We start from the raw sequence: 26,355 nt of genomic DNA, 5'->3' as shown, positions 1-26,355 counted from the left end.
TTCCAGCTGATCAATGATGGACAGAAACAACTACACCCAGAGAAGGAACACTGGGAAGTGAATGTAAATTGTTAGCACTACTGTCTATCTACCCAGGTTACTTATACCTTCGGAATCTAATACTTAATGTGCAACAAGAAAATGGTATTTACACACATATATTGTATCTAGGTTATACTGCAACACATGTAAAATGTATGGGATTGCCTGTCATCGGGGGGAGGGAGTAGAGGGAGGGGGGGATAATTTGGAAAAATGAATACAAGGGATAATATTATTAAAAAAAATTACTCATGCATATATACTGTGGGAAAAAAAATTCTAAATAAAAAAAAAAAAGACCTTATCACAATGTGGAAAGATGTTTAGAAGAATTGCACATGTTTAACCTATATTGGATAGCTATGCAAGGTCCTGGGAAATAGCAAGACAAATGTAAAACAGTCCCTATCTCCAAGGAGCTTGCAGTCAGGTTGAACAGTAGATAGAGTGCTAGACCTGCAGTCAGGAAAACCTGAGTTCAAATCTAGCAAAAGGATGAATTTACTAGCTGTAAGATCCTATTCTATATAATGGGGATAAGAATAGCACCTAGTTCCTAGGATTCTTGTAAGATAATATTTTTAAAGCCCTTCACAGATGTTAAAAATGCTATATAAATGCTAGCTAGTACTACTATTTATTATTATTAAATTCTAACAGGAAACAAAGTAAATATAAAACATAGAAAAAAATCAATGCAAGGTAATTTGGAAGAGAGAGGAAACCTGGAAAAGGTTCCAGGTCATACCCTTAACTATTGGTATTTCCAAAGATTCTGCTCTGGGTCTCTTTTCTTTCTCCCTCTATATCACTTCCCTTAGTGATCCCATCTTTTCCCTTGGATTTAATTTCGATCTCTACACTGATGATTGTCATATCTACCTTTTTAGCCCCAAATTCTCTGCTGACTTCCACACTTGCATCTCCTAATGCCTTTCATATATCTTGAACTAACTATCCAGTAGACATTTTAAAATCAACATGTCCATAATGAAACTCATCATCTTTCCCGCAAACACTGTCCTCTTCCAAACTTCCTTATAACTGTGATATAGCGTAATCTCTCTCCCTCTCTCTGTCTCTCTCTCTCTCTCCCTCTCTCTGTCTCTCTCTCTGTCTCTGTCTCTCTCTCTCTCTCTCTCTCTCTCTCTCTCTCTCTCTCTCTCTCTCTCTGTCTCTCTCTCTCTCTCTGTCTCTCTCTCTTTCTCTCTCCCCTTTCTAGTATTCTCACATCTTACTACATGCATTCTTCAGTTTCAGGCATTTTCCTTGGGTATTTTTCATCCCTGAAATGTCTTCCCTCCTCATCTCTAACTTCTGTCTTCCCTGCCTTTTCTTCACGGTCCAACTAAAATCACATTTTTACAGGAAGCCTTTGGCAAATACTCTCCTGCCTTTCCTCTTTTTAATTATTTTCTATTTACTCTGTTTATATCTATGCTTTTGCTTGTTGTCTCCTGCAATAGTAAGCTCCTTGAGGGCAGGGACTGTCATTTGCCTCTTTTTGTAACCTTAATGAGGGAAAGGAAAGGGGGAACCCCATTTCTCAGCGCATAGATAATCCCATGAGGCGCAGTGTCCCCTGTAAAATGAATTTACAGGCCCGAAAACCTAGATTGATAAATAAAAGGTTTATTGTAGGAATTTGGAAGTAAAGCTCAGTTAGAAAGACGCCAGGGCCAAAGGTGGCCGCTGGCGGGCAGGAACCCCTACATAGCTGGAAGGATACCATGTGTTGGCTGGGAGGGCTTCTGCAATGAGGGTGTTCTGGCTCACCTCTTTTATACCCAAAAGATGATGGGCAGTACCCCTAAGTTCTCGGCAGCTTTTCAGTTAGCTCAGATCAGGTGAGGGCTGGGGGAAGCTGAGCTGATAGTGGGGCTGGGCCCAGATATTCAAAGGGTTCCTTTAACCAGCATTTATGAATCAAGGTCAGTCATGGGCTGGACAATTAGAAAGGAATCTCAACCCCCATCAACCTCAGGCAAGTATTTGGCACTTAATAAATACTTATTGACTGACATAGAATGACAAGCTACAAAAGGGGAAGTGTAGATCAGGAAATGTCCCTCTCCTCAAGGAACTTTCATTCTATTGACAGAAACAAGTAAACAACTAGGTAGAGCCAAAAAAAGAGAGTAGATGGAAAGTAATCTCAGAAAAGAAGGAATAAGAATATGGATAAAATGGGAAAAGCCTTCTGGATTAAGCGAAATTTCCATCCTAGGAATTGGCATAAGATAAATGATAGGCAGTGGGATTGTGTTGGAGGAACTGGTAGTGGAGCTGGAATGGGGTATCTCCAATGAGCAAAGTGGCTAAGTTTAAAGGGCTTTAAAAAGCTATTTTCATCCAAGAAATAATAAGAAGCCATTGGAACTCGCTGAGTAGATGGAGGGTGATATGGTCAGACCAAAAGCTAGAAATTCTAAAAAGTAGAATGTAAGCTCGTTAATTCCAGACATGATCTCAAATTTGTCTTTGTGTTCCTATAGTGTAATATAATACCTTAAATATAGAGGGACTTTTAAAGTGTTTGTGTTGAAGTCAATAGGTGTTAGGAAGATGAAAGAAGGGATGTTCTCCCACTGATCTATGATCTAAGAAAGGTAGATAATCACTTGTAGAGTGGAATAAGTATTCTGGACTGGAAGAGGAGATCTGGGTTCCTCTCTTGATTCTGCCCATTGTATGCTTTCTCCAGTTTTCAGCTCTACAAAATGGGGAGAATAAAATTCTTTACTCTCAGAAATAGTGAAGATAGGAAATATCAGTAGAAGTATACTATGAACTCTTTAGGAAAAAGTCACTATAAGGAGGAAAAATGAGTGTTTGCAATGAATATGATCTGAGATAGCAGAGTCACTCACTTCTAGGATATAGATCTGGAGTCAGAGAAGACTTGAGTTCAAATTTAGCCCTAGAAACTTACTAACTGTATGTCCATAAGTAAGTTGAGTAACATCTGCCTCAGTTTCTTCATCTGTAAAATGGGAATAGCAATAGCCTCAATCTACCTAGATTATTATGAGGATAAAATGAAATAATATTTGTAAAGCACTTTTGTGATATTAAGCTACCATATAAATTCTAGTTATTATTCATAATATAAGATTTTTTTCACTTTCTGATTCTATTTCAAAAATTCTGAATATGATTCTTCCTGATGTCTGCTTTTCCTTACATCTGTGTTTGTAATCTACTTCCACCTGGAAGCCAACAACCCCAGCCCTTTATAGATCTTGAAGATACGACTTTTCTATGTTAGACACTAAGGTTTGGTTTTTCTCTGAACAGGTTTCTGAACTCATTATCCCAACTATGGAAACAGCACGTCAAACCTTCTTCCTGAAAGTCTACTTGAACCATGAGATTCCCATGCTTTTTGTGGGCCCTACAGGAACTGGCAAGTCAGCTATCACAAACAATTTTCTGGTCCGCTTGCCCAAGAACTTGTTTCTGCCAAACTGCATCAATTTCTCTGCCAGAACCTCAGCCAATCAGACCCAGGACATAATCATGTCAAAGCTGGATCGGCGAAGGAAAGGTCTTTTTGGACCACCTGTGGGAAAAAAAGCTGTGGTATTTGTGGGTAAGTTGACCTTTCTTTGTGGAGAAACTGCCTTTTCCCCCTTCTCTTTCCTTTCATTCTTTCAGCAACTTCCTTAAAAATGAAGTGCTTTTTCATAAGGAACTTCATAAGGTTAAACTGTTCTCATTCCTACATGAGAAGATGATATTTGTAATTCACAAAAACTTTCTCATTATTAGGGTAAAAAGAGGAAGTATATATAGTCAGAGGGGACAGATGCTGGTTGAATGTGAAGGGATGATATCTAAAAAAATAAAATTAAGGTGCAAAAGAGGAATGTGCTGGGAGAAAGGGAAAGGGAGAGGTAGGATGGGGTAAATTATCACACATAAAAGAGACAAGATAAAGCTTTACAGTGGAAAGAAGAGAGGGGAAGTAAAGAGGGAATGAATGAATCCTACTCTCATCAAAATTGGCTCACAGAAGGAATAACATACACACTCAATTTGGCATAGAAATCTTATCTTACCCTATAGAACATTAGGAGAGTAAGAGGATAAGAAGAGGGAGAAGGGACTGATAGAAGAGAGGGCAGATTATGGAGGGGTATTTAGAAGTAAAAACACTTTTGGGGTTGAAAGGAGAGAGAAAATAGGATAAATGGAGTTGGGAAGGGGGAGTTAGCAAGAATAATTATGAAAAATGAATTGAAGCAAGTTTCTCTAATAAAGGTCTAATTTATCAAACAAACAAACAAACAAACAAAAAAAAAGAAAAGAAAGTGCATCCTAAAAAAAAAAGGTTCCTTTTCTTTCTCAAAAAAAAAAAAAAAAAAAAAAAAAAAAAAAAAAAACCCAGCTAAGTGAATAGAACTCTGATAATCAAGAAAACCTAAGTTCAAATCCAGCCTCAAACAGTTATTAGCTGGATGACATAGGGCAAGTCATTTAACATCTGTCAACTTCAGTTTTCTCATCTGTAAAATGAGGATAGCATACTATCTAACACACCTTGTGAAGATCAAAAACAAGCATACATTCAATGCTTTGCAAACTTTAAAGCACCATAAAAATGCTAGCTATTTTTTAGTTTTATTTATTTAATATTTCTCCCCAATTAAATTCAAAAAAAAATTTTTTTACATTTGTTTCTAAAATTTTTGAGTTCTAGGTTCTCTCCCTTATACTCACCCACAACTAAAAAACCAATTGTGAAGTTATAATGCTTTTGTTATTAGCCCAATCTCTTGATAAATACTTATGATCATGGAACAGATTCAGTGTGTTACTGTGCCCACTACCATTTCAGTATTTCTTAGTTCCTATGGGAAAGCAGCAAAGATCCTAAGGGTCAAAAGAGATTGCCCTAAGACAACTACTTGCTGAAGGGGCTATATTTTCCTGTTCAGAGCCCCTTTAGAGCATGCTTCTAAAAAAGGATTATGGATTGTCCATTTTGAGGGCAATATGATACAGTGAAAAGAATACTAGTCAAAGCACCTCATTTCAAGTCCCAGCTCCACTTTTTCCACCTTTATGATCTCATGTCTCTAACCTTCATTTTCCTTATTTGTAAATAAAGAGATTTGGATTTTGAGGTTCTCAGGGATGCAACATAGTATAGTGGATAGATTACTTCACTTGGAGTCTGGAAGATCTGGGTTGAAATCCTACTTTAGACACTTCCTAGTTGTATGATATTAACCTCTCTAAATCTCAATTCCTAATCTGTAGAATGAGGTGACATAATAGGTAGTTTAACTCTGTTATCCTATGATCTTATGATAGTCTCACTTTCTATAGTACTGATTCAGTAACTAATTATTTGTTGTCTTTTGATTACTCAAGGGTTTAAAAAAAAAGATTTGTAATGAAATTTAAGACTTTTTTTTTTTTTGTTCTTTAGTAAATATATAGATCAGGATATTACCATCCTTTTAGAAAAAACTTTTAGGTGTCAAATATGTACACTGTATCAGGGATACAAAAATGAAAATCCAAAATGGTCTTTGACTTCAAAAGGTCATAATCTAATAGGGGAGATATGAATTATATTAAGAAATATGACACAAGATGGAATGTAGTAATCACCTTTCACATTATTGATGAAAATTGATTGAAAAATTTTTGTGCAATCAATCATGAGCAAGTCAATTTCTCTGGGCTTCAGTTTTTTCAAGTGTAAAATGAGGAGATTTGACTAAGAGATCTCTAAGGTCCCTCCCAATTCTAATTCTATGATCTTATGCATTTATGCCTCCTTATGAGGACAATATCTATTAAGTGTACAGTTTGTATTTGCTGTCTAGAAGAGGGGAGAGGGAGGGAGAAAAATTTGGAATGCAAGGTTTTGCAAGGATGAATGTGAAAAACTATCTTTGCATGTATTTTGAAAATAAAAAGCTATATTTAAAAAAATTAAACTTCAACAACAATACTATATGATGATCAAATTCTGATGGACGTGGCCATCTCCAACAATGAGATGAACCAAATCAGTTCCAATAGAGCAGTAATGAACTGAACCAGTTTATGCTCAGGAAAGAATTCTGGGAGATGACTATGAACTTCTACATAGAATTCCCAATACTCCTATTTTTGTCTGCCTGCATTTTTGATTTCCTTCACAGGCTAATTGTACACGATTTCAAAGTCTGATTCTTTTTGTACAGCAAAATAACTGTTTGGACATGTGTGTGTGTGTGTGTGTGTATATGTATATGTATTTAATTTATACTTTAATATATATAACATGTATTGGTCAACCTGCCATCTGGGGGAGAAGGGGTGGGAGGAAGGAGGGGAAAAATTGGAACAAAAGGCTTGGCAATTGTCAGTGTTGTAAAATTACTCATGCATATATCTGGTAAATAAAAAGCTATAATAATAAAGAAAAAATGGGAAAAAAATTAAGTGTTTGATTTGGAGTCTAAAAGACCTAAGTTCAAATTCTACCTTAAATACTTATTAGCTCTGTGACCCTGGACAAGTCATTTAACTGTCATGTATCTGAGACAACTTCCTAGGACCTAACAAAGATTTAGGAAGACTGAGAAAGGGTATCATTTTCTTAGCACCAAAGATCATCATGCTGACCAAATCACAAATCTTTTGCAAATTTTATTTGTCTTCTCAAATACCATATAGTTTTTTTTGAGGGTAATGGCCTATATATATATATTTTTGGCTCTCTTATAGCACCTAGAAAAGTGATATGCATTCATTCAAAAGACATACTAAGCATTCACTCTGTTTAGAGCACTATGTTAGGCTTTAGGGAAAGTACAGAGTTTTGTTTGTTTGTTTTGACAAGGCAACTGGGGTTAAGAGACTTGCTCAGAAATACCCCAATATGTGCGAAAATGTCATAGCATCCATTTTTGTAGTGGCAAGGAACTGGAAATTGAGTGAATGTCCATCAGTTGGGAAATGGCTGAATAAATTATAGTGTATGAATAATGCAATATTATTGCTCCATGAGAAGTGTTTGGCAAGATGATTTCAGAAAGGCCTGGAGAGATTTACAAGAACTGATGCTAAGAGAAGTGAGCAGAACCAAGAGAACATTGTACACAGCAATAACAAGATTATATGATGATCAAATGTGATGGATTTGGCTCATTGGAATCAATGAGGCGATTCAAGTCAATTCCAATCGACTTGTGATATACAAAGCCATCTGAACCTGGAAAGAGCACTATGAGGACTGAATGTGGATCACAGCATAGTATTTTCACCTTTTTTGCTGTTATTTATTGCTTTTTTTCCCTTTCTCACTTTTTTCCTATTTAATCTGATTTTTCTTGTGCAGCATGATAAATGTGGAAATATATTTGAACAATTGCACGTTTAACTTAAATTACTTGCTGTTTAGGGGAGGGGGATGGGGAAAGGGAAGGAGAAAAAAATTTAAGTCCAAGGTTTTGCTAGGGTGAATGCGGATAACTATCTTTGCATGTATTTTAAAAATAAAAAGCTATTATTAAAAGTTGAGAGAGAGAGAATGAATATGAGAGAAAAGAAGATTTGCCTTAGATTACATAGCTAGTATGCATCTAGTCTGAGGCTGGATTTGAACTCAAGTCCTCCTGCTTCCAAAGTCAATGCTGTATCTATTGTTCCATCTAGTAGCTCCAAAATAACAATTTTTATAAGAGACAATATCTGCCCTCATGGAATCTTGTATGGAGCACAACACAACACTCAAGTAATTGTACCCAAATATTACTTAAGTACATCATTGAGATGTAAAACAAGATACAAAATATTTTATGTATTGTATAAACAATATATGTGAGTTCTAATTGATTCGTTTTGATTGTCATTTATTAAAATCTTTTTGGGGAAGGAAAACAGCTCTGATAATACTTAACATTAAAAATCATAGGAGACAGAGATCTAAGAAAAAGGGTCAAGAACAAATCCTCAGGCCTTTTTTCTTTTCATCCTACTTCTATAACAATGTAATTAAATTGCCTGCTCCCTGTGCAGAGGGCAAAGTAACTGGGCCAGGATATGAAACAGATGATGGAAAACTTGGGATTGCATTCCTCAGTTGAGAATCTCTTTATCCTTCTAGGCAACATAGAAAATAGCAAAAGGCAGAAGGCAGGCATCAGGTCCCCACATTTATTCCTAGCTTTCTCATTCAAGAATAACTGCTTTCCTCAGATGATCTCAACATGCCGGCCAAAGAGATATATGGGGCTCAGCCTCCCATTGAGCTCCTGAGGCAGTGGATTGACCATGGCCATTGGTATGACAAGAAGGACACATCCAGGTTGGACATAGTAGATATACTATTCGTGTCAGCTATGGGCCCTCCAGGAGGGGGAAGGAACAACATTACAGGTATGTAAAGGGGAAAAAGCAAAAACAAAAATCAAGCCATTGTTTCAGCAACAGAACAAGGAGCCTATTTCCATTTTAAACCAGAGCAAAACAATCTGTAACAGTAGGAACTTGGGTTAGATATAAAAAAAAAAATTTTACAATAGAGAATTATGGGACTAGAATGGGCAATCAAGGAAGATCTGAAATAAGAAGCAGTTGAACTCAATCCCATAGAACCTCAGATTAAGAAGGAACTTCAAAGACGATCCACATATACAAATAAGAATCCCCTCTACAATAAATTTGACAAGTTTTGAAGATTTGAATATTTGCTCCAATCCATACTGATGGGGGTAAAGTAATTTGCCCCAGAATCAGTCGAATTAAAATTCCAGACTTTAGGTCCTATGCTCTGTTTATCCATTGTACCATCTAGCTGGCTTATCTTTTTAAATTTTACTCCCTCCACCCCACTCTCCATCTATCTATTCTTTTTCTTTTGAACAAGGTTTATCTGTACAGTCCTATTCCAGCCATGTATCTTATTCTACCAAGTATAACTATGACATCAAGTCCACCTTCTTACATTGAAATCTTTAGTTCACTTTGCTTATATGCAGTCTTTGTGCATTTAGGGGTAGACATTAGATGTCATGAGTTAATTGTTGATTTCCTTCTTGAAATTTGTCTTCTGTAAATTTCGGGATGGCAGTATTGCTATTTTTCTTCTTATTTTAATAGTTATTTCTATGGAATCTAGCTTGGTGATAATATTAGTTGTTCCTCCCGCCTTTTTTTTTTTTTTTCCTTTTCCTGTATATAGTTCTTTTTATTAGATTTTTTTAAAGGTCTTATATAAAGAAAAGAAATGTGTTGACCCTCTTTCTACCATTGGTGGAATCATTTCCAGAATTTTTTCTTCATATATATTCTGATTGTGTTTATATTGATAGAGGTTGACATTTTGATATGCTATACTCATTCTATCTCTGAAATGCTTCCCTATATTTAACAATATACTCATAGAATCAAGCCACAAAATTAGGTAAACTTTATTAATGGCAAGGAGAATGCCATTTCTGTATTTTGTGCCATAGTCCAAAAATCAAAAATTTATTCTCAAACATCATCTTCTTAACCAGCTATTTTCATTTCCCAAATCTTTTTTCTTCTGAAGTCTATTTTTTTGACTGGAATCAGGAAAGAAATCTCCACCTTTGATCAGAAAGTCTTCAATTTCTTCCCCAAGATTTTACGATTTTTAACAAAACTATCTAAAAGGAAAAATTCCTTCTGGCAATGTCATTTGTACCCTGTAAATGATTAGAATTGGGCCATAATTATCTGATTCAAAAAATCTTGGGAGATTCTTGTTCACATCCTAATATATATTTCTTGATATAAAGGTAGCAGATCTGTCATCAGGTTGACAAATAATCACAGTTACACACAGCCCAAGCTGGATGTTTCCACACACCTGAATTATTCTCTATGCAAGTCTATTTTAAGTAGATGCCTTATTTCCTTAGATGGAAGATACCAATCTCCACTACTTATCTCCTTTTCTTCTCGCTCACAATGGAAGGTTTATCTCTCACCTGTGAATCACTATTATCATTCCTTTGTAGGTCAAACATTTATTTTCTTCCTCTTCTGGAAGAGCCTCCTACCTATTACTTAGATCCAAGTAGATCCCTTCTACTTTGTGTCTTTCCCCATCTTGGTTTCGACCAATGATAACTGGTCCGCACAAGAAATTAACCCTCTCAGTGATAAAAAGATACATGCATTCAGTGGTTCTGCCTTTTCAGTGGCATATTTGAGTCACTGAATTTTCTGCCATGATGGTTCAGGATTTTCCCTTTATCTTTTCAAACTTATTTTGTTGTTATTTTTACATTGGAGCCTTTATTCTGTTTTGGAAAACTTAATTCTTTTTTTTTTTTTAAATTATATATATATATATGTATATATATATATATATATATATATTTTATAATATTATCCCTTGTATTCATTTTTCCAAATTACCCCCCTTCCCTCTATTCCCTCCCCCCGACGACAGGCAATCCCATACATTTTACATGTGTTACAATATAGTCTAGGTACAATACATGTGTGTGAATATCATGGAAAACTTAATTCTTATTAGTAATCTGGTAAGTAGAGAAGTTCCTAGAAACTTCTAGCCTTCTCCTCCAGTTGGGAGATTGGCCTAAATCTTTTAGAATAGATAGCAAAAGATTACTTAGTCATAGCATGAATACAAACATTGCAACCACTATGTAGGTAACCAGAAAATTCTCCCTGCTCTTACTTTGCTGAAAGTAAAATTCTCAGAGCTTTATTGTCCTTGGAACACTAGATAGCAAATTATTTTCAGACTACATATATATATATATATATATATATATATATATATATATATATATATATATATATATATATATATATATATTTGTAATGGATTTTATTTTTCTTACCTTCTCAATGAAGGGGAAGAATTTGAAACCAAAAATAAAATAAAATTGAATTATCAGATTACTTATTGAAATCTTCAGCCCCTAAGGTACCATTTTCATTTTCACTTCAAAAGTGTTTTGTAGGGTATACCTTCCTTTTTTTCTTTTGATTTAAATAATTCCCTGCCTTGTCTCATAAACTTGTTTTATTTACCTTGTTTTTACCAACTTTCTTTTCTTCCTCCTTAATTTTCACCACCTTCTTGAAGCCTTTTTCCTTTTATTTTTCTTCTTCTTTTTTTTTTTTGCCTCTCTTCTTCTTCTCTTCTCAATTTTATTCTCTTTCTAGTAATGTTCATCTTCCTCAAATTCTCTTTTGACTTGATTTCTCAACTTTCCAGCATTTCCTTAGCCCTTTTTTAGTTCATAGCCTTCAAATCTTTGTCTTCTTTCAACTTCTGAACCTTTCAAATTCTGTCTCACCTCACCAAATGCAATCTTAGTAGTTGTATTTTTTTGGAGGATAGTGTGGGCAATCAGGGAAGAGTAACTTGCTCAGAGTCACACAGGTAATACATGTCTAAGGTCACATTTGAACTCCTCTTTCTGACTCCAGTGCTTTATCATTTCACATAGGTGCCCCATTCTCTTTAAGGACCCTTCAAATTTTCATAGCTTCTTCTCTTTCTTCTTTGGTTCAAGTCTTCTATTCCATAGCCTACATAATTTTCTTTCACTGAAGGTGGAAGCAAATGGCTTATTAATAATAGATAACCCATAAGGTTCCTTCCAAAGTAAGACCTTTAAAGTTCTATGCTTTAATTATAGCTTTTCTGTCATATTGTCTGAAGGCAAAGATGTGCATTAGATAACCTTTCAGGGTCTACATATATTTATATATATGTAGAGAAAAAATTCTGGAAATATCCCCTCATCAGCATTAAGAAGATGAAATTCCCATTTTCAACATGTATCTTAGAAAGAAGTCAAATATCATACCCTCCTTTGCATTTGATGAGAGGGAAAAGTGACCTTGCTATTTGGTCCAAAAGGCAGGTATGTGTGTGCGCACACGTGTATCTATCTATCTGTCTGGTTTTCAGGACGATTCACCCGGCACTTGAATATTCTTTCTATCAATGCTTTTGAGGATGAAATTTTGAGCAGGATTTTCACCTCCATTGTTGACTGGCACTTTGGGAAAGGATTTGATGTAAGCTTTTTAAGGTAAGAAAACCAAATATCCTGAAGGCGAAGGGATGAAGGAGATGTTACTTTCCAAATTTTTCATGACATTGTAACTTTGCTATTTTTCCAAGACTTGGAAAGATGATGATTCAAGCAACAATGACCATTTACAGAGCTGCAGTGGAGAATTTCCTGCCAACTCCCTCCAAATCTCATTATGTGTTTAATTTAAGAGATTTTTCACGGGTTATTCAAGGGGTATTGCTGTGTCCTCACACTCGCTTGCAGGTTAGCTTCTTTTTTTTTTTTTAAAATAAATATTATAATAAAAATAACGAAATACTACTATTTATTATCTGAGATTGAGACAGTCTTTTCCTCTAAAGAATATGGCATTAGGTAAATTAGGTATATGGGTTTATCAAGTTTGCAGAATTATTTTTCTATGTGTTTTCTCTTTCTTAATAGATTGTGTCTTAGGGGCAAGAAACATACCTCTCTGAATAAATAAATGGTTGTTGTTGGCTAAACTTTTACTTGAAATACAGAACATGCATGATGTGTGTACACTATGTCAGAGAAACAAAATTACCAGGATTTATACCTTCATTTTTCAGTCTTTATCATTCTTCTTCTATAATCCAAAATTGAGGACATTTAAGTTGCTTGACTGATATTCAATTAGTATCAAATCTCATCTCTTAACTTTATATTTTCTTAAAAGTCATATGGTTTGTTTTTTGTAAATGTCATCAACTTTGTCTTAGCTCTTAAGGCATGAATTATGTCTCCTGCTCCATTTGAATCATGTCAATGTACTTATCCAATAGTTTTTCACATCCTAATAATTATTGATTCAATGTAGGAAGAAGTTACTAGGTTTTTCAACTCTTCCTCCGAATAATTCAGATACTCACTTTTTGATTTGTAGGATGGAGAAAAACTGATTCGACTCTGGATTCATGAAATTTATCGAGTCTTCTATGATCGCTTAATTGATCGTGGTGACAGACAGGTGTTCTTCAGTATGGTAAAGGAGACCACAGCTAACTGCTTCAAACAAAGTGTTGAGAAGGTAGGCTAAATTCCTGTAATGTAGCTGTGAGTCTTTTAATCTCATAGTGCCTCAGGCAACTGGTTGAGGGTAACCTTGATTAGAAGAATTTTTTATACTTTGAATTCCTTAAGACTGATAACTGCAGATTCTTTAAGAATATCCCAAAAATCCCTAAAAGAATGCTCCATCTAGGTGCTTTGACATCTAAAGACTTACAGTAGTAGGCTTATTGGTTTAGGTCAGAGGATATCTTGGTTTTTTGACTCAAAGATACAATAGAAAGAATTTGATTTAGAATTAAAAGGTTTTTTTTGTTGTTGTTGTTTGTTTGTTTGTTTTTTAAGGTAATATCCTCACACTGTTCCTCACTGGTCTTAATGTTTCTAGTGGGAATATTAATTTGTTAAATTCACAGGGTCCTCCTTGGCTCTATCCTCTGGTATCGTTTCTTCATCTTAGTGTCGATCTGCTAGGTTATAGTGGCTAGACCTTTTCCTCCATAAAAGCTATTTAGTTACGACCCCTATAGGCAACTAAGGCCTGGTAGTACTACAAGAGTACTGCAGAGTACAATCATTACAAGATTAAGTCATTCCTTTGTGAATTTTTTGTCTGTGCAAAGGCCAAACCTTTTTATTACAAATAACTATCTAATTTAGGGTTGAATTTCTCTCATAATCCCACTATTCTCTCTGGATTGGATATAGATGAATTTGAGCAAAATAAAGAAGGGTAGACCAGCAGAGACAAACTCACAGTTCTCTATCCAAAATTTTAAGTCTGCCTTTACTGTTTTGACTCCAGATTTTCAAAGAGATTAGGGTGTAATTACTTCTGAACTTCTTCAAAAATACCAAAGGTATATATTATCCCATGAGTATCCAACTAACCTAAATTCCTGTCTTTATTATGCATATTTGTCAGCAACAAAGCCTTTTAGGCACTTAATGTAGCCTCTTTAAATGATACTCAAATGCTTAAAATTCTCAGAAAAGGATAAAAACATAGTACTTTATAGTACTTGAATAGTAAATTTAAAATATAAGTGGGATTTCCTGCCAAATTGCTTTTAATTTATATTTACTCATCTGTGTGCATATTACTTCCTCTGCCCCTATCCAGAGAATGTCAGTTCCTTAAGTATAGAGACTCTTGTTTTGTTTTGTTTTTTTGTCTGTATTCCCACTGCCTAGAAAAGAGCAGGTGCTTAATAAATGCTATTAAATTGAATTTATTCTAGGTCCTGAGTCATTTATCACCTACTGGGAAGATTGTGGATGATAATATCCGTAGTCTGTTCTTTGGAGATTTTTTTAAGCCTGAGGCTGATGTAAAAATCTATGATGAAATTACTGACCTGAAAACTCTCACTTCGGTCATGGAGTATTACCTAGAAGAGTTTAACAACATCAGCAAGGCCCCAATGTCATTGGTCATGTTCAGATTTGCTATTGAGCACATTTCTCGCATCTGCCGGGTTCTAAAGCAGGACAATGGCCATCTACTGCTAGTGGGCATTGGGGGGAGTGGGCGGCAGAGTGCCTCCAAACTGTCCACATTCATGAACTCATATGAGTTATATCAGATTGAGATCACCAAGAACTATACCAACAATGACTGGAGGGAAGATATAAAAAAGATTATGCTTCAAGTTGGAGTGCTCAGTAAGAGCACAGTTTTCTTGTTTGCTGATAATCAGATCAAGGATGAATCATTTGTTGAGGATATCAACATGCTCCTGAACACAGGTGATGTGCCCAATATCTTTCCTGCTGATGAGAAGGCCGAAATTGTGGAAAAGATGCAAACAGCAGCCAGGACTGAGGGCAGGAAAATTGATGCGACACCTCTTGCTATGTATTCCTTCTTCATTGAGAGGGTAAAAAAAAATCTACACATTGTTCTAGGTAAGTAACAAATTCATCCCTACCTAAGGGTCATAGATTTAGAACCAGAAAGAATTTTAGAGGTCAACCCCTCATTTTTCAAATAAGATGACTGAAGCCCAAAGTGGCAAAGGATATGTCCAAGGTTGTATACGTAGTAAGACAGCGTGAAGATTTTAATTCCAATTCATTAATCCCAAATCCAACATTCATTCCACTGTATCATTCACACATACATATTCATACACAGTGCCTCTTGCTATGTGTACCTCTGTCTCTTGATAGTTTAATGGAACCCAAGGATTTCTGACTGGTGGGACAGTTTCCAAAATTTTAAGTCTGCCTTTACTGTTTTGACTCCAGATTTTCAAAGAGATTAGGGTGTAATTACTTCTGAACTTCTCCAAAAGTACCAAAGGTGTATATTATCCCATAAGTACCCTCCATATTCTGAAATATAACCCCAAAGTCCCATCCTGCCTGGAACTGGAAGGAAAGGAACTAACAAAGTATTTTCTTTCTAAAAGCCATGAGTCCAATTGGAGATGCTTTCCGGAACCGCCTACGAATGTTCCCTTCTTTGATCAATTGCTGTACCATTGACTGGTTTCAGTCTTGGCCAACAGATGCATTAGAGATGGTGGCCAACAAATTTTTAGAAGATGTGGAACTTGATGATGAAGTTCGAATACAGTATGTATTGGGCTGGTTATCTATGGAAGTTTGGAAATGTGGCTAATATTTCCCTTAATATGACTTGAGTTAGCAAAAATAAATAGAGTCAAACAGAGATATCAGTGAGCACCATCACAATTTACTTAGAAAAAGATGGACTCAGTGTGACTGCCGTTTATTCTGTGCAGGGTTGTGTCCATGTGCAAGTATTTCCAGGAAAGTGTGAGACATCTCTCGGTGGACTTTTATGGTACACTACGAAGACACAACTATGTTACTCCAACATCTTATCTTGAATTGATTCTGACCTTCAAAACACTATTAAATAGCAAACGACAAGAGGTAGATATGATGAGGAATCGTTACCTAGTGGGGCTTCAAAAACTTGAATTTGCATCATCACAGGTAAATTGCCACTGAAAAGAAATAAAGACAGGCTTTCAGAATCTTAGTATGTATCTGAGCTTCAAATGTTAATATATAGTGTTATAGTAAGTAAAAACTAACATAAAAATCTATAGCAACAATAACTTTCTCATAGTTGATCCTTACCAAACCACATGAGATAATATTTGTTTTTTTAAAAAAATATTTAGTATAGAGTTAGAGCAGTGGGTAGAGCATTGGCTCTGAAGTCAGGAATTGTTGAGTTCAAATGCAGTTGCAGATACTTATTAGTCACTTAATCCCAATTGCTTCAATAAAAAAAGAAAAGAAAAGCTTATTCCAGTGCCTGGTACATAGTAGGTACAATATAAATGCTTTTCTACCTTCCCTTCTCTCTTGTCAATCACAGTATAATTTGGGGATTCTACATAAATAGTGAATAGTGAAGAAAGATTTTGGTCTGGAAAAAAACATCCTGACCCAAAACTCCAGACCAATCAATGGCTCTTCAGGTTTGTTAAAAGTAGAGATATTAAACTTGTTATTTAAAAGATATTAGGTTGTAGTCATATAAGCAAATCTAAAAATAAGAATTGGAAGAGACTTCACCGATACTCTATTCCCTCAGCTCCAGGCACCTTTGATCATAAAGACAATATTCTTGACTAACATATGTATTTTTAACTAGATCCTTGTTGAAATCAATAGCTGTTCTCCAATTTTATTTTTGTTCAAGTGGTAGGTAAAGTGTCCTTTTAAGCCATATTTTTGAGTCCTGCTCTCATCTCCACAGCTTTTTGTTGAATAAGAATCTAATTCTGACATATATCCTCTGCCAAGAAATGATCTGCTGCTTTCCTTGCTTCCTGTTTCTCTTTTAGGTGGCTGTAATGCAGATAGAACTAACTGCCCTTCAACCAGAGCTGATCAAGACCTCTGAAGAAACTGATAAAATGATGGTAAAAATTGAAGAAGAGACAGTGGAAGCAGATGCTAAAAAGCTCTTGGTCCAGGCAGATGAACAAAAGGCCAATGCTGCTGCAGCCATTTCACAAGCTATTAAGGTATAGATTTTTCACTGCATAATTGCAAAGACCAAGTCCCTCATGGAAAGTCTCTGTTATGATACAAAAAGTAAGCAACCGGCCATCTTGGGGGTTGGATTTCTCTCAGTCATATCTGGATACTTGGATACTTAGATAGGTCTGTGATTGATCTCCTTGATTTGATTAGATACTCTTTCTCACTGATACAGATTACAAACCATCAATATCTGTCCATCCTATGGAACTTTTGTCCATGTTCTCCCAAAAATATGCCAAAGGGGAACTACTCAATATGTTGTTACCGTTGTCTAGAGAAGAAAGACTTTTTTTAAAAATAGTATTTTTCCAGTTACATGTAAAGATAGTTTTCAACAGTTATTTTTGTAAGATTGTGTGTTCCAAATCTTCTCTCCCCTCACTTCCTTACCTTCACTCTCCCTAAGACAGGAAACAATCTTACATAGGTTATACATATTCAATCATTTTAACCCATTTTCATATTTATCACATAGAGAAAGAAAAATAGAACAAAAGAGAAAAATACAAGAAAAAACAAAATAAACAGAAGGCAAAACCCATATGCTTTGATCTATATTCAGTCTCCATAGTTCTTTCTCTGGATGTAAATAGCATTTTCCATCCCATATCTATTGGAATTGTCTTAGATCACTGTATTATTAAAAGTGCTAAATCTATCATGGTTAATCATCACAAAATCTTGCTGTTACTATGTATAATTTTCTCTTGGTTCTCTCACTTTACTTAACATCAGTTCATGTAAGTCTTTCCAGGCTTTTCTGAACTCAGAAAATTTATTATAAAACAATGACATTCCATTACATTCAAATATGACATCTTATTCAGCTATTCCCCAATTGATGGGTATTAACTCAATTTCCAAATCCTTGCCACCGCAAAAAGAGCTGCTACAAATAGAATCTTTTTCTTGTGGATGTGTTTGTTTGTTTTTCCTGTGATAGATCCTGTTGATTGAATAGAGAAACCTATAGAAAAGGGGTGTGCTAGAGCCTTCATGATCTAATTATTAGATCATGTTAATTAGGAATTAACAAACCATACAAATAAGGGCTTGATTTGTTGCTTTGTTGGTTGTCTATACTTAAGAAAATGACAGAGAAAAAGCAGATAAAGTTTAAAAGTATATAGTATGTACATTTTTTCCAGACAACCAGTTGTTAAACATTTAGTAGCATACTCCTGCCTGGGAACCCCTCCTCTTGCTATGTAAATAGCTTATGGTTTGTGTTTTTTTTGTTTTTTTCTGGTCATACATTTCCATTATCATCTCCTTTATATTTCTCAGTTAACAGAAGGTAAATACTATTCATGATAATATTTTTGAGTTTTATAATGTCATATATTTCTAAAGCACTTTTAAATACAGACTGTTATCTAATTTTTGTAGCAATCCCTTGAGGGCAGTGTGTTGTAATAGATGGAGAGTCTTGAAGTCAGGGAGATCCATGCTCCAGTTCCTCCTCTGACAAGACTGGCTATGTCATCCTGGGCAAGTCACTTAACCCCTCATTGTATTGGCCCATGGTGTCAAATCAAGTAGAGTAAGAATCACTGGGCACCAAATATTGACTATGAAAAATATGTTAACATATCTATGTTTTATTATATTTTTATTTATTTTGTTAAATATTTCCCAATTAGATTTTAATCTGGTACAGTTAACATTAAGGAGTGTTGCAGGCTTCATGCAGGCCTGTGGACAACCAAGTTTGACATCTCTGCTCTAGGCAACTTTCTAAGACTAAGACTATCGAGAATTTCCTCAGCTAGATATTTCCTATAGCGATAAAATCATAGATCTAGTCCCTATCTCTTTTTAGTTGAAGAAACAAATCAAAGATAGAAAGGACTAGTGCAGAGACACGTGACTAGTTAAAGCCTAAACTAGAATTTGGGTCTCCCAATTTTTACTGTAATGAAAGAAGAATTGATTGACATCTTTAAGGTTCACAAAGGAAAATGTGATAGGCATTTAATTTCAAAAATGAGGCAGCAATAGAAAATTATTCTGAAAAACACAGGCTGGAACAAGATTGTCAAAGACCACAAGGGTAAAGCTAAAGGGTTTGTATTTTATCTTGAAGGTAAAGTGGAAGGTCTTTGAATAAGAAAAGTGAAACAAACCATTAGTTAGATTCTTGTTTTAGGAAAATAGATAATTTCTGCAATTTTGTGGAGGGTGGATTAGAAAAAAGAAAAATGGGATGTTAAAAAAAAAATTTTAGGAAACTCTTACTATAGTGGTTTTAAGAGTTGAAAAGGGTTTGAATTGATTGTTGCTAAGGGAATATGGAAAAGAGTGACCTTATTTGTTGTTATTGTTGCCCTTATAGAGATAGTATAAATTAGACTTAAGAGTTGATTAGATATAGAGGTAGAGGAAAGAGAAATGTTAGAGATGGCACTAAACTTATGAACCTGAGTGATTAGAAGGATGATGGTGACCTCAATATTTTTTAAGTATTTAATTTTTTTTTTGACTGAATAAAAAAAGAGATTCTTTGCTTGCCTAGCCTTAATCTCTGAAAGGGTACAGCCTCAAACTGAGACTTTAGCTTAAAAAGGCCAAGGTCTCCCATTGCATCCAGGGCCATCTCCATCATCTTGATCTATATCTTGCCACATGGACCCAGATGTCTCTGAAGGGGAAAGTGAAGCCAGTGACCTTGCCCAGCCCTCCCTCACTTGAATCCAATTCACTTGCATGTCCTGGCATCTTCTCCTTGATATCATGGTTCTCTTGGAGAACGAAAAACAAAATGCAACTATGGTCCAGGTGCTGTGCTAAGCCCTTTACAAATATTTCATTTGATCTTCACAATAATACTACAAGATTGTAAGTGCTATTATCTCCATTTTATATTTGCAGAGGGTGTGAAACAGTATATAATGTCAGACTTTTTCCAATATGTTGGTTAGTTTTGGGGAACTATTTTTCCCCTCATTTTTATTCTTTGTTACAAGAGATGACTTTCAGGAGGCAGGGCTAAAATGGGATAAAAATAAAAGGTATTAATAAAAAGTTATTTTAAAAAAAGAAAAGAAAAGAAAGTGAGCCTGATCTGAGAATGGGATTTTCTCCAATCCCTTTCCTTTTAGAAAAGGAACAGAGATTTTATCTGTTCATAGACTGATAATTGCTTTATATTTTCAAAGGAACATAGTACAGTCAGTTGTTTTTTTGTTTGTTTTGTGCTTATGAGAGACTGGGATAACTTAAGGCCACTGGTAATCCAAAAGCTTTGTTGTAGGCAACAGCTTTGACCTCCTCTCTACCAAACACTTTGTCAGGGCTGCCCATGGGAGTAATGTGATATCTGTCTTTTCTTACTGTTTACCTTCTGGAGAACAGAATGAGGCAAGGCAGCTCAAGGAAGGCAGGAAAAAAAAAAAAAAAAAAAAAAGAGGAATAGAATAATTTGTATCATCTACCCACTGGGTGATTAACCTTGTAAATAATTGTAACTACACGGTCCCCTTTCCATAACAAAACCTGACAGAACAAACCTTAGATGACCCATGTTCTGGGGAGAGTGTTTCTTAGCAGAAAAAGACCACTGGTTGAGTTTCACTATGAATCCTCTCCTATTAAAAGTAGCATCATTGGAGTGATAATGGCATCACTGTGTCCAATTCCAGATGATGGACTTTAATGATTTAATGAGGGACAGGCCAATTAGTGGGCCAAAAATATGGAGAAATCCAATCGACTCTCTGTATTCAAGCTTTGTGATAGCAACTATGTGAGAGTACTCGTTCCTATTGAGAGTTCCTCTAGATGTATTCTGATGGAAGTGGATATCTTCAACATAGAGAAGAGCTAATCCAATTCCAAGTGATCAATGATGGAGAGAATCAGCTACACCCAGAAAAGGGACATGGGAAATGAGTGTAAACTGTTTGCATTGTTTTTTGTTTTGTTTCTCTTACCAGATTATTTTTAGCTTCCGAATACAATCCTTCCTTTGCAACAACAATAACAAAATTTGGTTCTGCACATATATATTGTACCTAGGATATACTATAAGATATTTAATATGTATGGAAATGCCTGCCATCTAGGGGAGGGGGTGGAGGGAAGGAGGGGAAAATTCAGAACAGAAGGGAGTACAAGGGATAATGTTGTAAAAAAAAAAAAATTACCTATGCATATGTACTGTCAAAAAAATGTTATAATTATAAAAATTAATTTTAAAAAATTAAAAAAAATATTCTGTGGTCACAGATAGCTCATATTTAGACTCTCCCCTTTCCCCCATCATTATCAAGTTTCACAAAATTGTAGATGATTGGGAGTGGCTGGCAAAATTGCAAAGCATTCATTCAATTTAATTAAAATATAATCTTAATACTTTTATAATACAAAAAAAGAGAGAGAGAGAGAGAGAGAGTTCCTCTAAACCTTAACCTGGAGTCTATGAACTTTTATTTTTTTAAGAAAATATTTTAATAGCTGTATTTAAATGTATTTGGTTTCCTTTGTGATCCTAATTAATTTTTATTAATTTTAAAAACATTATTCTGAAGAAAGATCCATAGGTTTCTTTGGATTGCCAAAAGAATACTGACATAAATAGATGAAGAAACACTTGTTGTGAGGATGGTACAATCTGACATCATTCCCATGGAACTAATCATTTTTACCCCCTTTGTCTACAGGATGAGTGTGAGGGTGACTTGGCAGAGGCTATGCCAGCATTGGAGGCTGCCCTCTCTGCATTGGATACCCTGAATGCCTCAGATATCACCATGGTTAAGTCAATGCAAAACCCTCCTGGCCCCGTCAAACTTGTCATGGAGAGTATCTGTGTCATGAAAGGACTGAAACCAGAGAGGAAACCTGACCCAAGTGGCAGTGGTAAGCTCCCCATTTTTCCCTCCCTGTACCTCAGAAAAACTCTGCAGATTCTGTAAGCAATCTAGAATGAATACACCACAACTAAATCACCTCCAGGGAAGGATTTGTTTAAAAGCACAGTAACAGACCCAGAAACTAAGGTCATAATTGCTTAGAAACAGAAAAGCTAGTTTTGAAATCAGTTCTCCCTTTCAGACACTCAGTCAATTAACCAATCAGAAAACATTCATTTTCTATGAGTAAAAAATTTTTTCAAAGGTAATATAGCTTCCTGACTTTGTTAAGCTTAAAATATAGATAGGGAAGATACGTACAGATAGAAATGGTACTACATTTAGACAAAAGGACAAGCAAGAAGATTAAAAAGTATGTGAGAGAACAGAGAGAGAAAGATCACATCTAAATAGTTCTAGAAGCATAGTAGTATTAAAACAGTTATTTTCATTCTATTTAAAAAACTAGATTAACTTTATGATTAAATTTTTAAGCTTAAGTTTTACATTTTTCCTAAAGAAATATTTCTTTGAAATCTAGCATTAAAAGTCTATACTCCAAGCCATTCTTTTGCTATTCCCATAGGAAATCTCATTAATCCCTTTTATTTACAGAATATTTAAGATTCTGATCACATTGAAGTGTAATTTTGTGGTCCCTCTTCAAACTCTTTTGAGATTTCTCCTCTTTGAGTTAATGAAGATCCAGCACCGTGAGAAATTTCTTTTGGCTGCAGCAACTCTCAGTGACCATCTGCTATGTCACCGAAAGTTTGTATTAGGGAAAATATTCCCCTCTCAGCTAAATTTGTGAAGTGCTGAAGTAATATGACATCACATAATAAAATATTTTAAAAAATTTTTTTTATCTGTAGCCAAACTTTAAAAGTATTTACAACACTGAATTAAATTGGCCCCTAACTTTTAATTGACAATGAATGATTTACATAATAGGTACTCAATAAATACTTCTTGTACTTAACAGGTAAGATGATAGAAGACTTCTGGGGTACATCCAGGAAAGTCCTTGGGGATCTGAAATTCTTGGATAGTTTGAAGACTTATGATAAAGATAATATCCCTCCTATAATCATGAGAAGGATCCGAGAAAGATTCATTGACCACCCAGATTTCCAGCCTGCAGTCATTAAGAATGTGTCATCGGCTTGTGAGGGCTTGTGCAAGTGGGTGAGGGCCATGGAGGTGTATGATCGAGTGGCCAAAGTGGTGGCTCCCAAGAGGGAAAGATTGCGAGAGGCAGAAGGGAAGCTGGATGAACAGATGGGAAAGTTGAATCAAAAACGGGCAGAGTTGAAGCTGGTGGAAGATCGATTGCAAGCCCTGAATGATGAATTTGAGGCTATGAATATGAAGAAAAAGGCATTGGAAGACAATATTGACCTCTGCTCCCAGAAGTTAGTCAGGGCAGAGAAACTGATCAGTGGCCTTGGAGGAGAGAAAGACCGATGGACAGAAGCTGCCCGGCTATTGGGGATTCGTTATACTAACCTAACAGGGGATGTGCTGCTGTCCTCGGGCACTGTGGCTTATCTGGGGGCCTTTACAGTAGATTATCGTACTGACTGCCAAAATCAATGGCTACAATACTGCAAGGAGAAAGAAATCCCAGGCTCCAATGACTTCAGTCTCAGTAACACCTTAGGAGATCCTGTGAAAATCCGAGCCTGGCAGATTGCTGGATTGCCCATAGATTCTTTTTCCATCGATAATGGCATTATTGTGTCCAATTCAAGACGATGGGCTTTAATGATTGACCCACAGGGGCAGGCCAACAAATGGGTCAAAAATATGGAGAAATCCAATAAACTTTCTGTAATCAAACTTTCTGATAGCAACTATGTGAGGGTACTAGAAAATGCTCTTCAATTTGGAACTCCAGTTTTGCTAGAAAACATTGGAGAAGAACTGGATGCTTTCATTGAGCCTATTTTACTCAAGTCAACATTCAAACAGCAAGGGGTAGAGTATATGAGATTAGGTGAAAATATTATTGAATACTCGCATGATTTTAAATTTTACATTACAACCCGTTTGAGAAATCCCCATTATCTCCCTGAAATAGCTGTGAAAGTCTGTCTCCTCAACTTTATGATTACTCCTCTGGGTCTCCAAGATCAACTTCTTGGTATTGTTGCTGCCAAGGAAAAGCCTGAGCTAGAAGAGAAAAAGAATCAACTAATTGTCGAAAGTGCTGACAACAAAAAGCAGCTAAAAGAGATAGAAGATAAGATCTTAGAGGTCCTCTCCAAGTCTGAAGGCAACATTTTAGAGGATGAAACTGCCATTAAAATTCTATCATCTTCTAAAGTGCTGTCTGAGGAAATCTCTGAGAAGCAGAAAATTGCCTCAGTGACAGAAACACAGATTGATGAAACAAGAATGGGCTATAAGCCAGTAGCTGTTCATTCTTCCACTATCTTTTTTTGTATTTCTGATTTGGCTAACATTGAACCAATGTATCAATATTCTCTAATCTGGTTCATCAACTTGTATGTACAGTCTCTGGCCCATAGCCGGAAGAGTGATGACTTGGATCAACGTATAGAGAACATCATTATTGACTTCACAGTGAGCATTTACAACAATGTCTGTCGTTCACTGTTTGAGAAAGACAAGTTGCTCTTCTCTCTCCTCCTGACTATTGGAATCATGAAAGGAAAAGGGAAAATTGATGATGAAGTCTGGCGTTTTCTTCTGACAGGAGGTGTAGCTCTTGATAACCCCTATCCCAATCCAGCTCCTGAATGGTTGTCTGAAAAGTCATGGGCTGAAATCGTTCGTGCATCCCAACTACCCAGTCTTGAAGGTCTGAGAGAGGATGTGGAAGACGATAGTTCACTGTGGAAGGAGATATATGATTCTGCCAAACCTCAAGAAGAACCGCTCCCTGGGGAATGGGATTATCTCTATGGATTAGACCGTTTGGTGGTTCTCCGATGTCTGCGACCGGACAAAATTGTTCCAGCTGCCCAGGAGTTCATTGTTCATAACATGGGAAAGACATACATTGAACCACCTACATTTGACCTGCAGGGATCCTACAATGATTCTAACAGCTGTGCACCATTGATTTTTGTGTTGTCTCCAGGTGCTGATCCAATGGCAGGTGAGGAAGACAACATTAAGTGGTAAAAATTTTTTGCATTCTCATTAATAACAAAAAACCAGTTTCTTTGTATATGCCATTAGAGGAGGGTTATTCTCTATTTTCAAGATTTTTGAGTTTTCCTTTTATAAATCTAAGTAGGATATTTAGGAAAGAAATTCAAGAGGAAAACCAAGGCATAATAAAGAGAAGTAGGTAAGGATCCAAGTATTGAATTGTAATTATATATGCATTATATTCACAGAATCTGAGTTGAATGATTATAATTACACGTGGATCTTATTGAATACCTAGAAAAGGGCAACTCAAAATTTGAATTTTTTTATATATAGGAGGAGCAATAGGAGCTTGAGCATTAATAAAGAGTCTCTAATAGTGCTGACATCTTAGCATGAATGCTTTTTACTAATTACTTTTGAATGCTAAATAACCATATTAAAAGATAGAAGAAACTGTTTATTTTAGCCCTTGATCCTATGAAGGTAGCTTTCCTTGTGAAAGGTAGGTGAAATTACTTGTCTTCTGACAAGCTTTTTTTCTTGCTGATACCATAAAGAGAACTTTTTTTGCAAGGGTTAGGAATTTTAATTTACACTATTGCTTTCATGGGATCATTGAAAATTCAGCAGAGTCATCGTGGTCTCTTCTAAAAGCTCCCTTGGCTTTGCTCACAGGTCTGCTCAAGTTTGCAGATGATCTTGGCATGGGAGGTAACAGCATTCAAACAATCTCCCTTGGCCAGGGCCAGGGCCCCATTGCTGCTGATATGATCGACAAAGCCATCACTGAGGGAACCTGGGTAGTCTTACAGAACTGCCATCTAGCCACCAGCTGGATGCCTGCTTTGGAGAAGATATGTGAGGAAGTGATTGTTCCCGAAACCACCAATCCAGCTTTCAGGTAAGAGGCTACCCAGAAAGTTCCCTATTTCTATGTTTAACTCTTATTTGAGTATCTCTCCTTCTCCCACCTCCACTTTTGTTTCTTTGGGGGGGTTTTGTAAATTTTTTTAAGTAAAAATGAAACAATAAATAAAACAAAATAAAAAATAAATGAAATAAAATATGTTGATTTATATAAATAATCCGACTGATCGGTTTCTATTATCTTTTTTTTTTTTTTCCTTTTGGCCATCTGCTGCATGAATCATAGAATTTTAGGGTCCAGAGCTCTCTTGTGAGACAGCTAGTCAGTACAGTGGTTAGTGTCACTTTAGTATTAGTCAGGAAGA

General features: G+C 35.8%; 1 protein-coding gene across 1 annotated transcript in view; it reads left to right on the top strand.

Moving 5' to 3' along the window:
- Nucleotides 1-26,355, top strand: part of DNAH3 (dynein axonemal heavy chain 3) — a 187,217-nt gene that overhangs the window by 144,576 nt on the left and 16,286 nt on the right. Inside the window, exons 43-54 of the mRNA XM_074280953.1 lie at nt 3,340-3,634; nt 8,245-8,424; nt 11,972-12,095; nt 12,188-12,344; nt 12,988-13,131; nt 14,354-15,020; nt 15,527-15,692; nt 15,863-16,079; nt 16,943-17,125; nt 21,806-22,004; nt 22,983-25,124; nt 25,799-26,024. Coding sequence (XP_074137054.1) covers nt 3,340-3,634; nt 8,245-8,424; nt 11,972-12,095; nt 12,188-12,344; nt 12,988-13,131; nt 14,354-15,020; nt 15,527-15,692; nt 15,863-16,079; nt 16,943-17,125; nt 21,806-22,004; nt 22,983-25,124; nt 25,799-26,024 — 4,700 coding nt within the window. The remainder of the gene's footprint in view (nt 1-3,339; nt 3,635-8,244; nt 8,425-11,971; nt 12,096-12,187; nt 12,345-12,987; nt 13,132-14,353; nt 15,021-15,526; nt 15,693-15,862; nt 16,080-16,942; nt 17,126-21,805; nt 22,005-22,982; nt 25,125-25,798; nt 26,025-26,355) is intronic.

This window comes from Sminthopsis crassicaudata, chromosome 1 (genome assembly GCF_048593235.1).
Source record: "Sminthopsis crassicaudata isolate SCR6 chromosome 1, ASM4859323v1, whole genome shotgun sequence".
Classification (NCBI taxonomy): Eukaryota; Metazoa; Chordata; class Mammalia; order Dasyuromorphia; family Dasyuridae; genus Sminthopsis; species Sminthopsis crassicaudata.
This window is presented reverse-complemented; position numbering and strand designations above follow the sequence as displayed.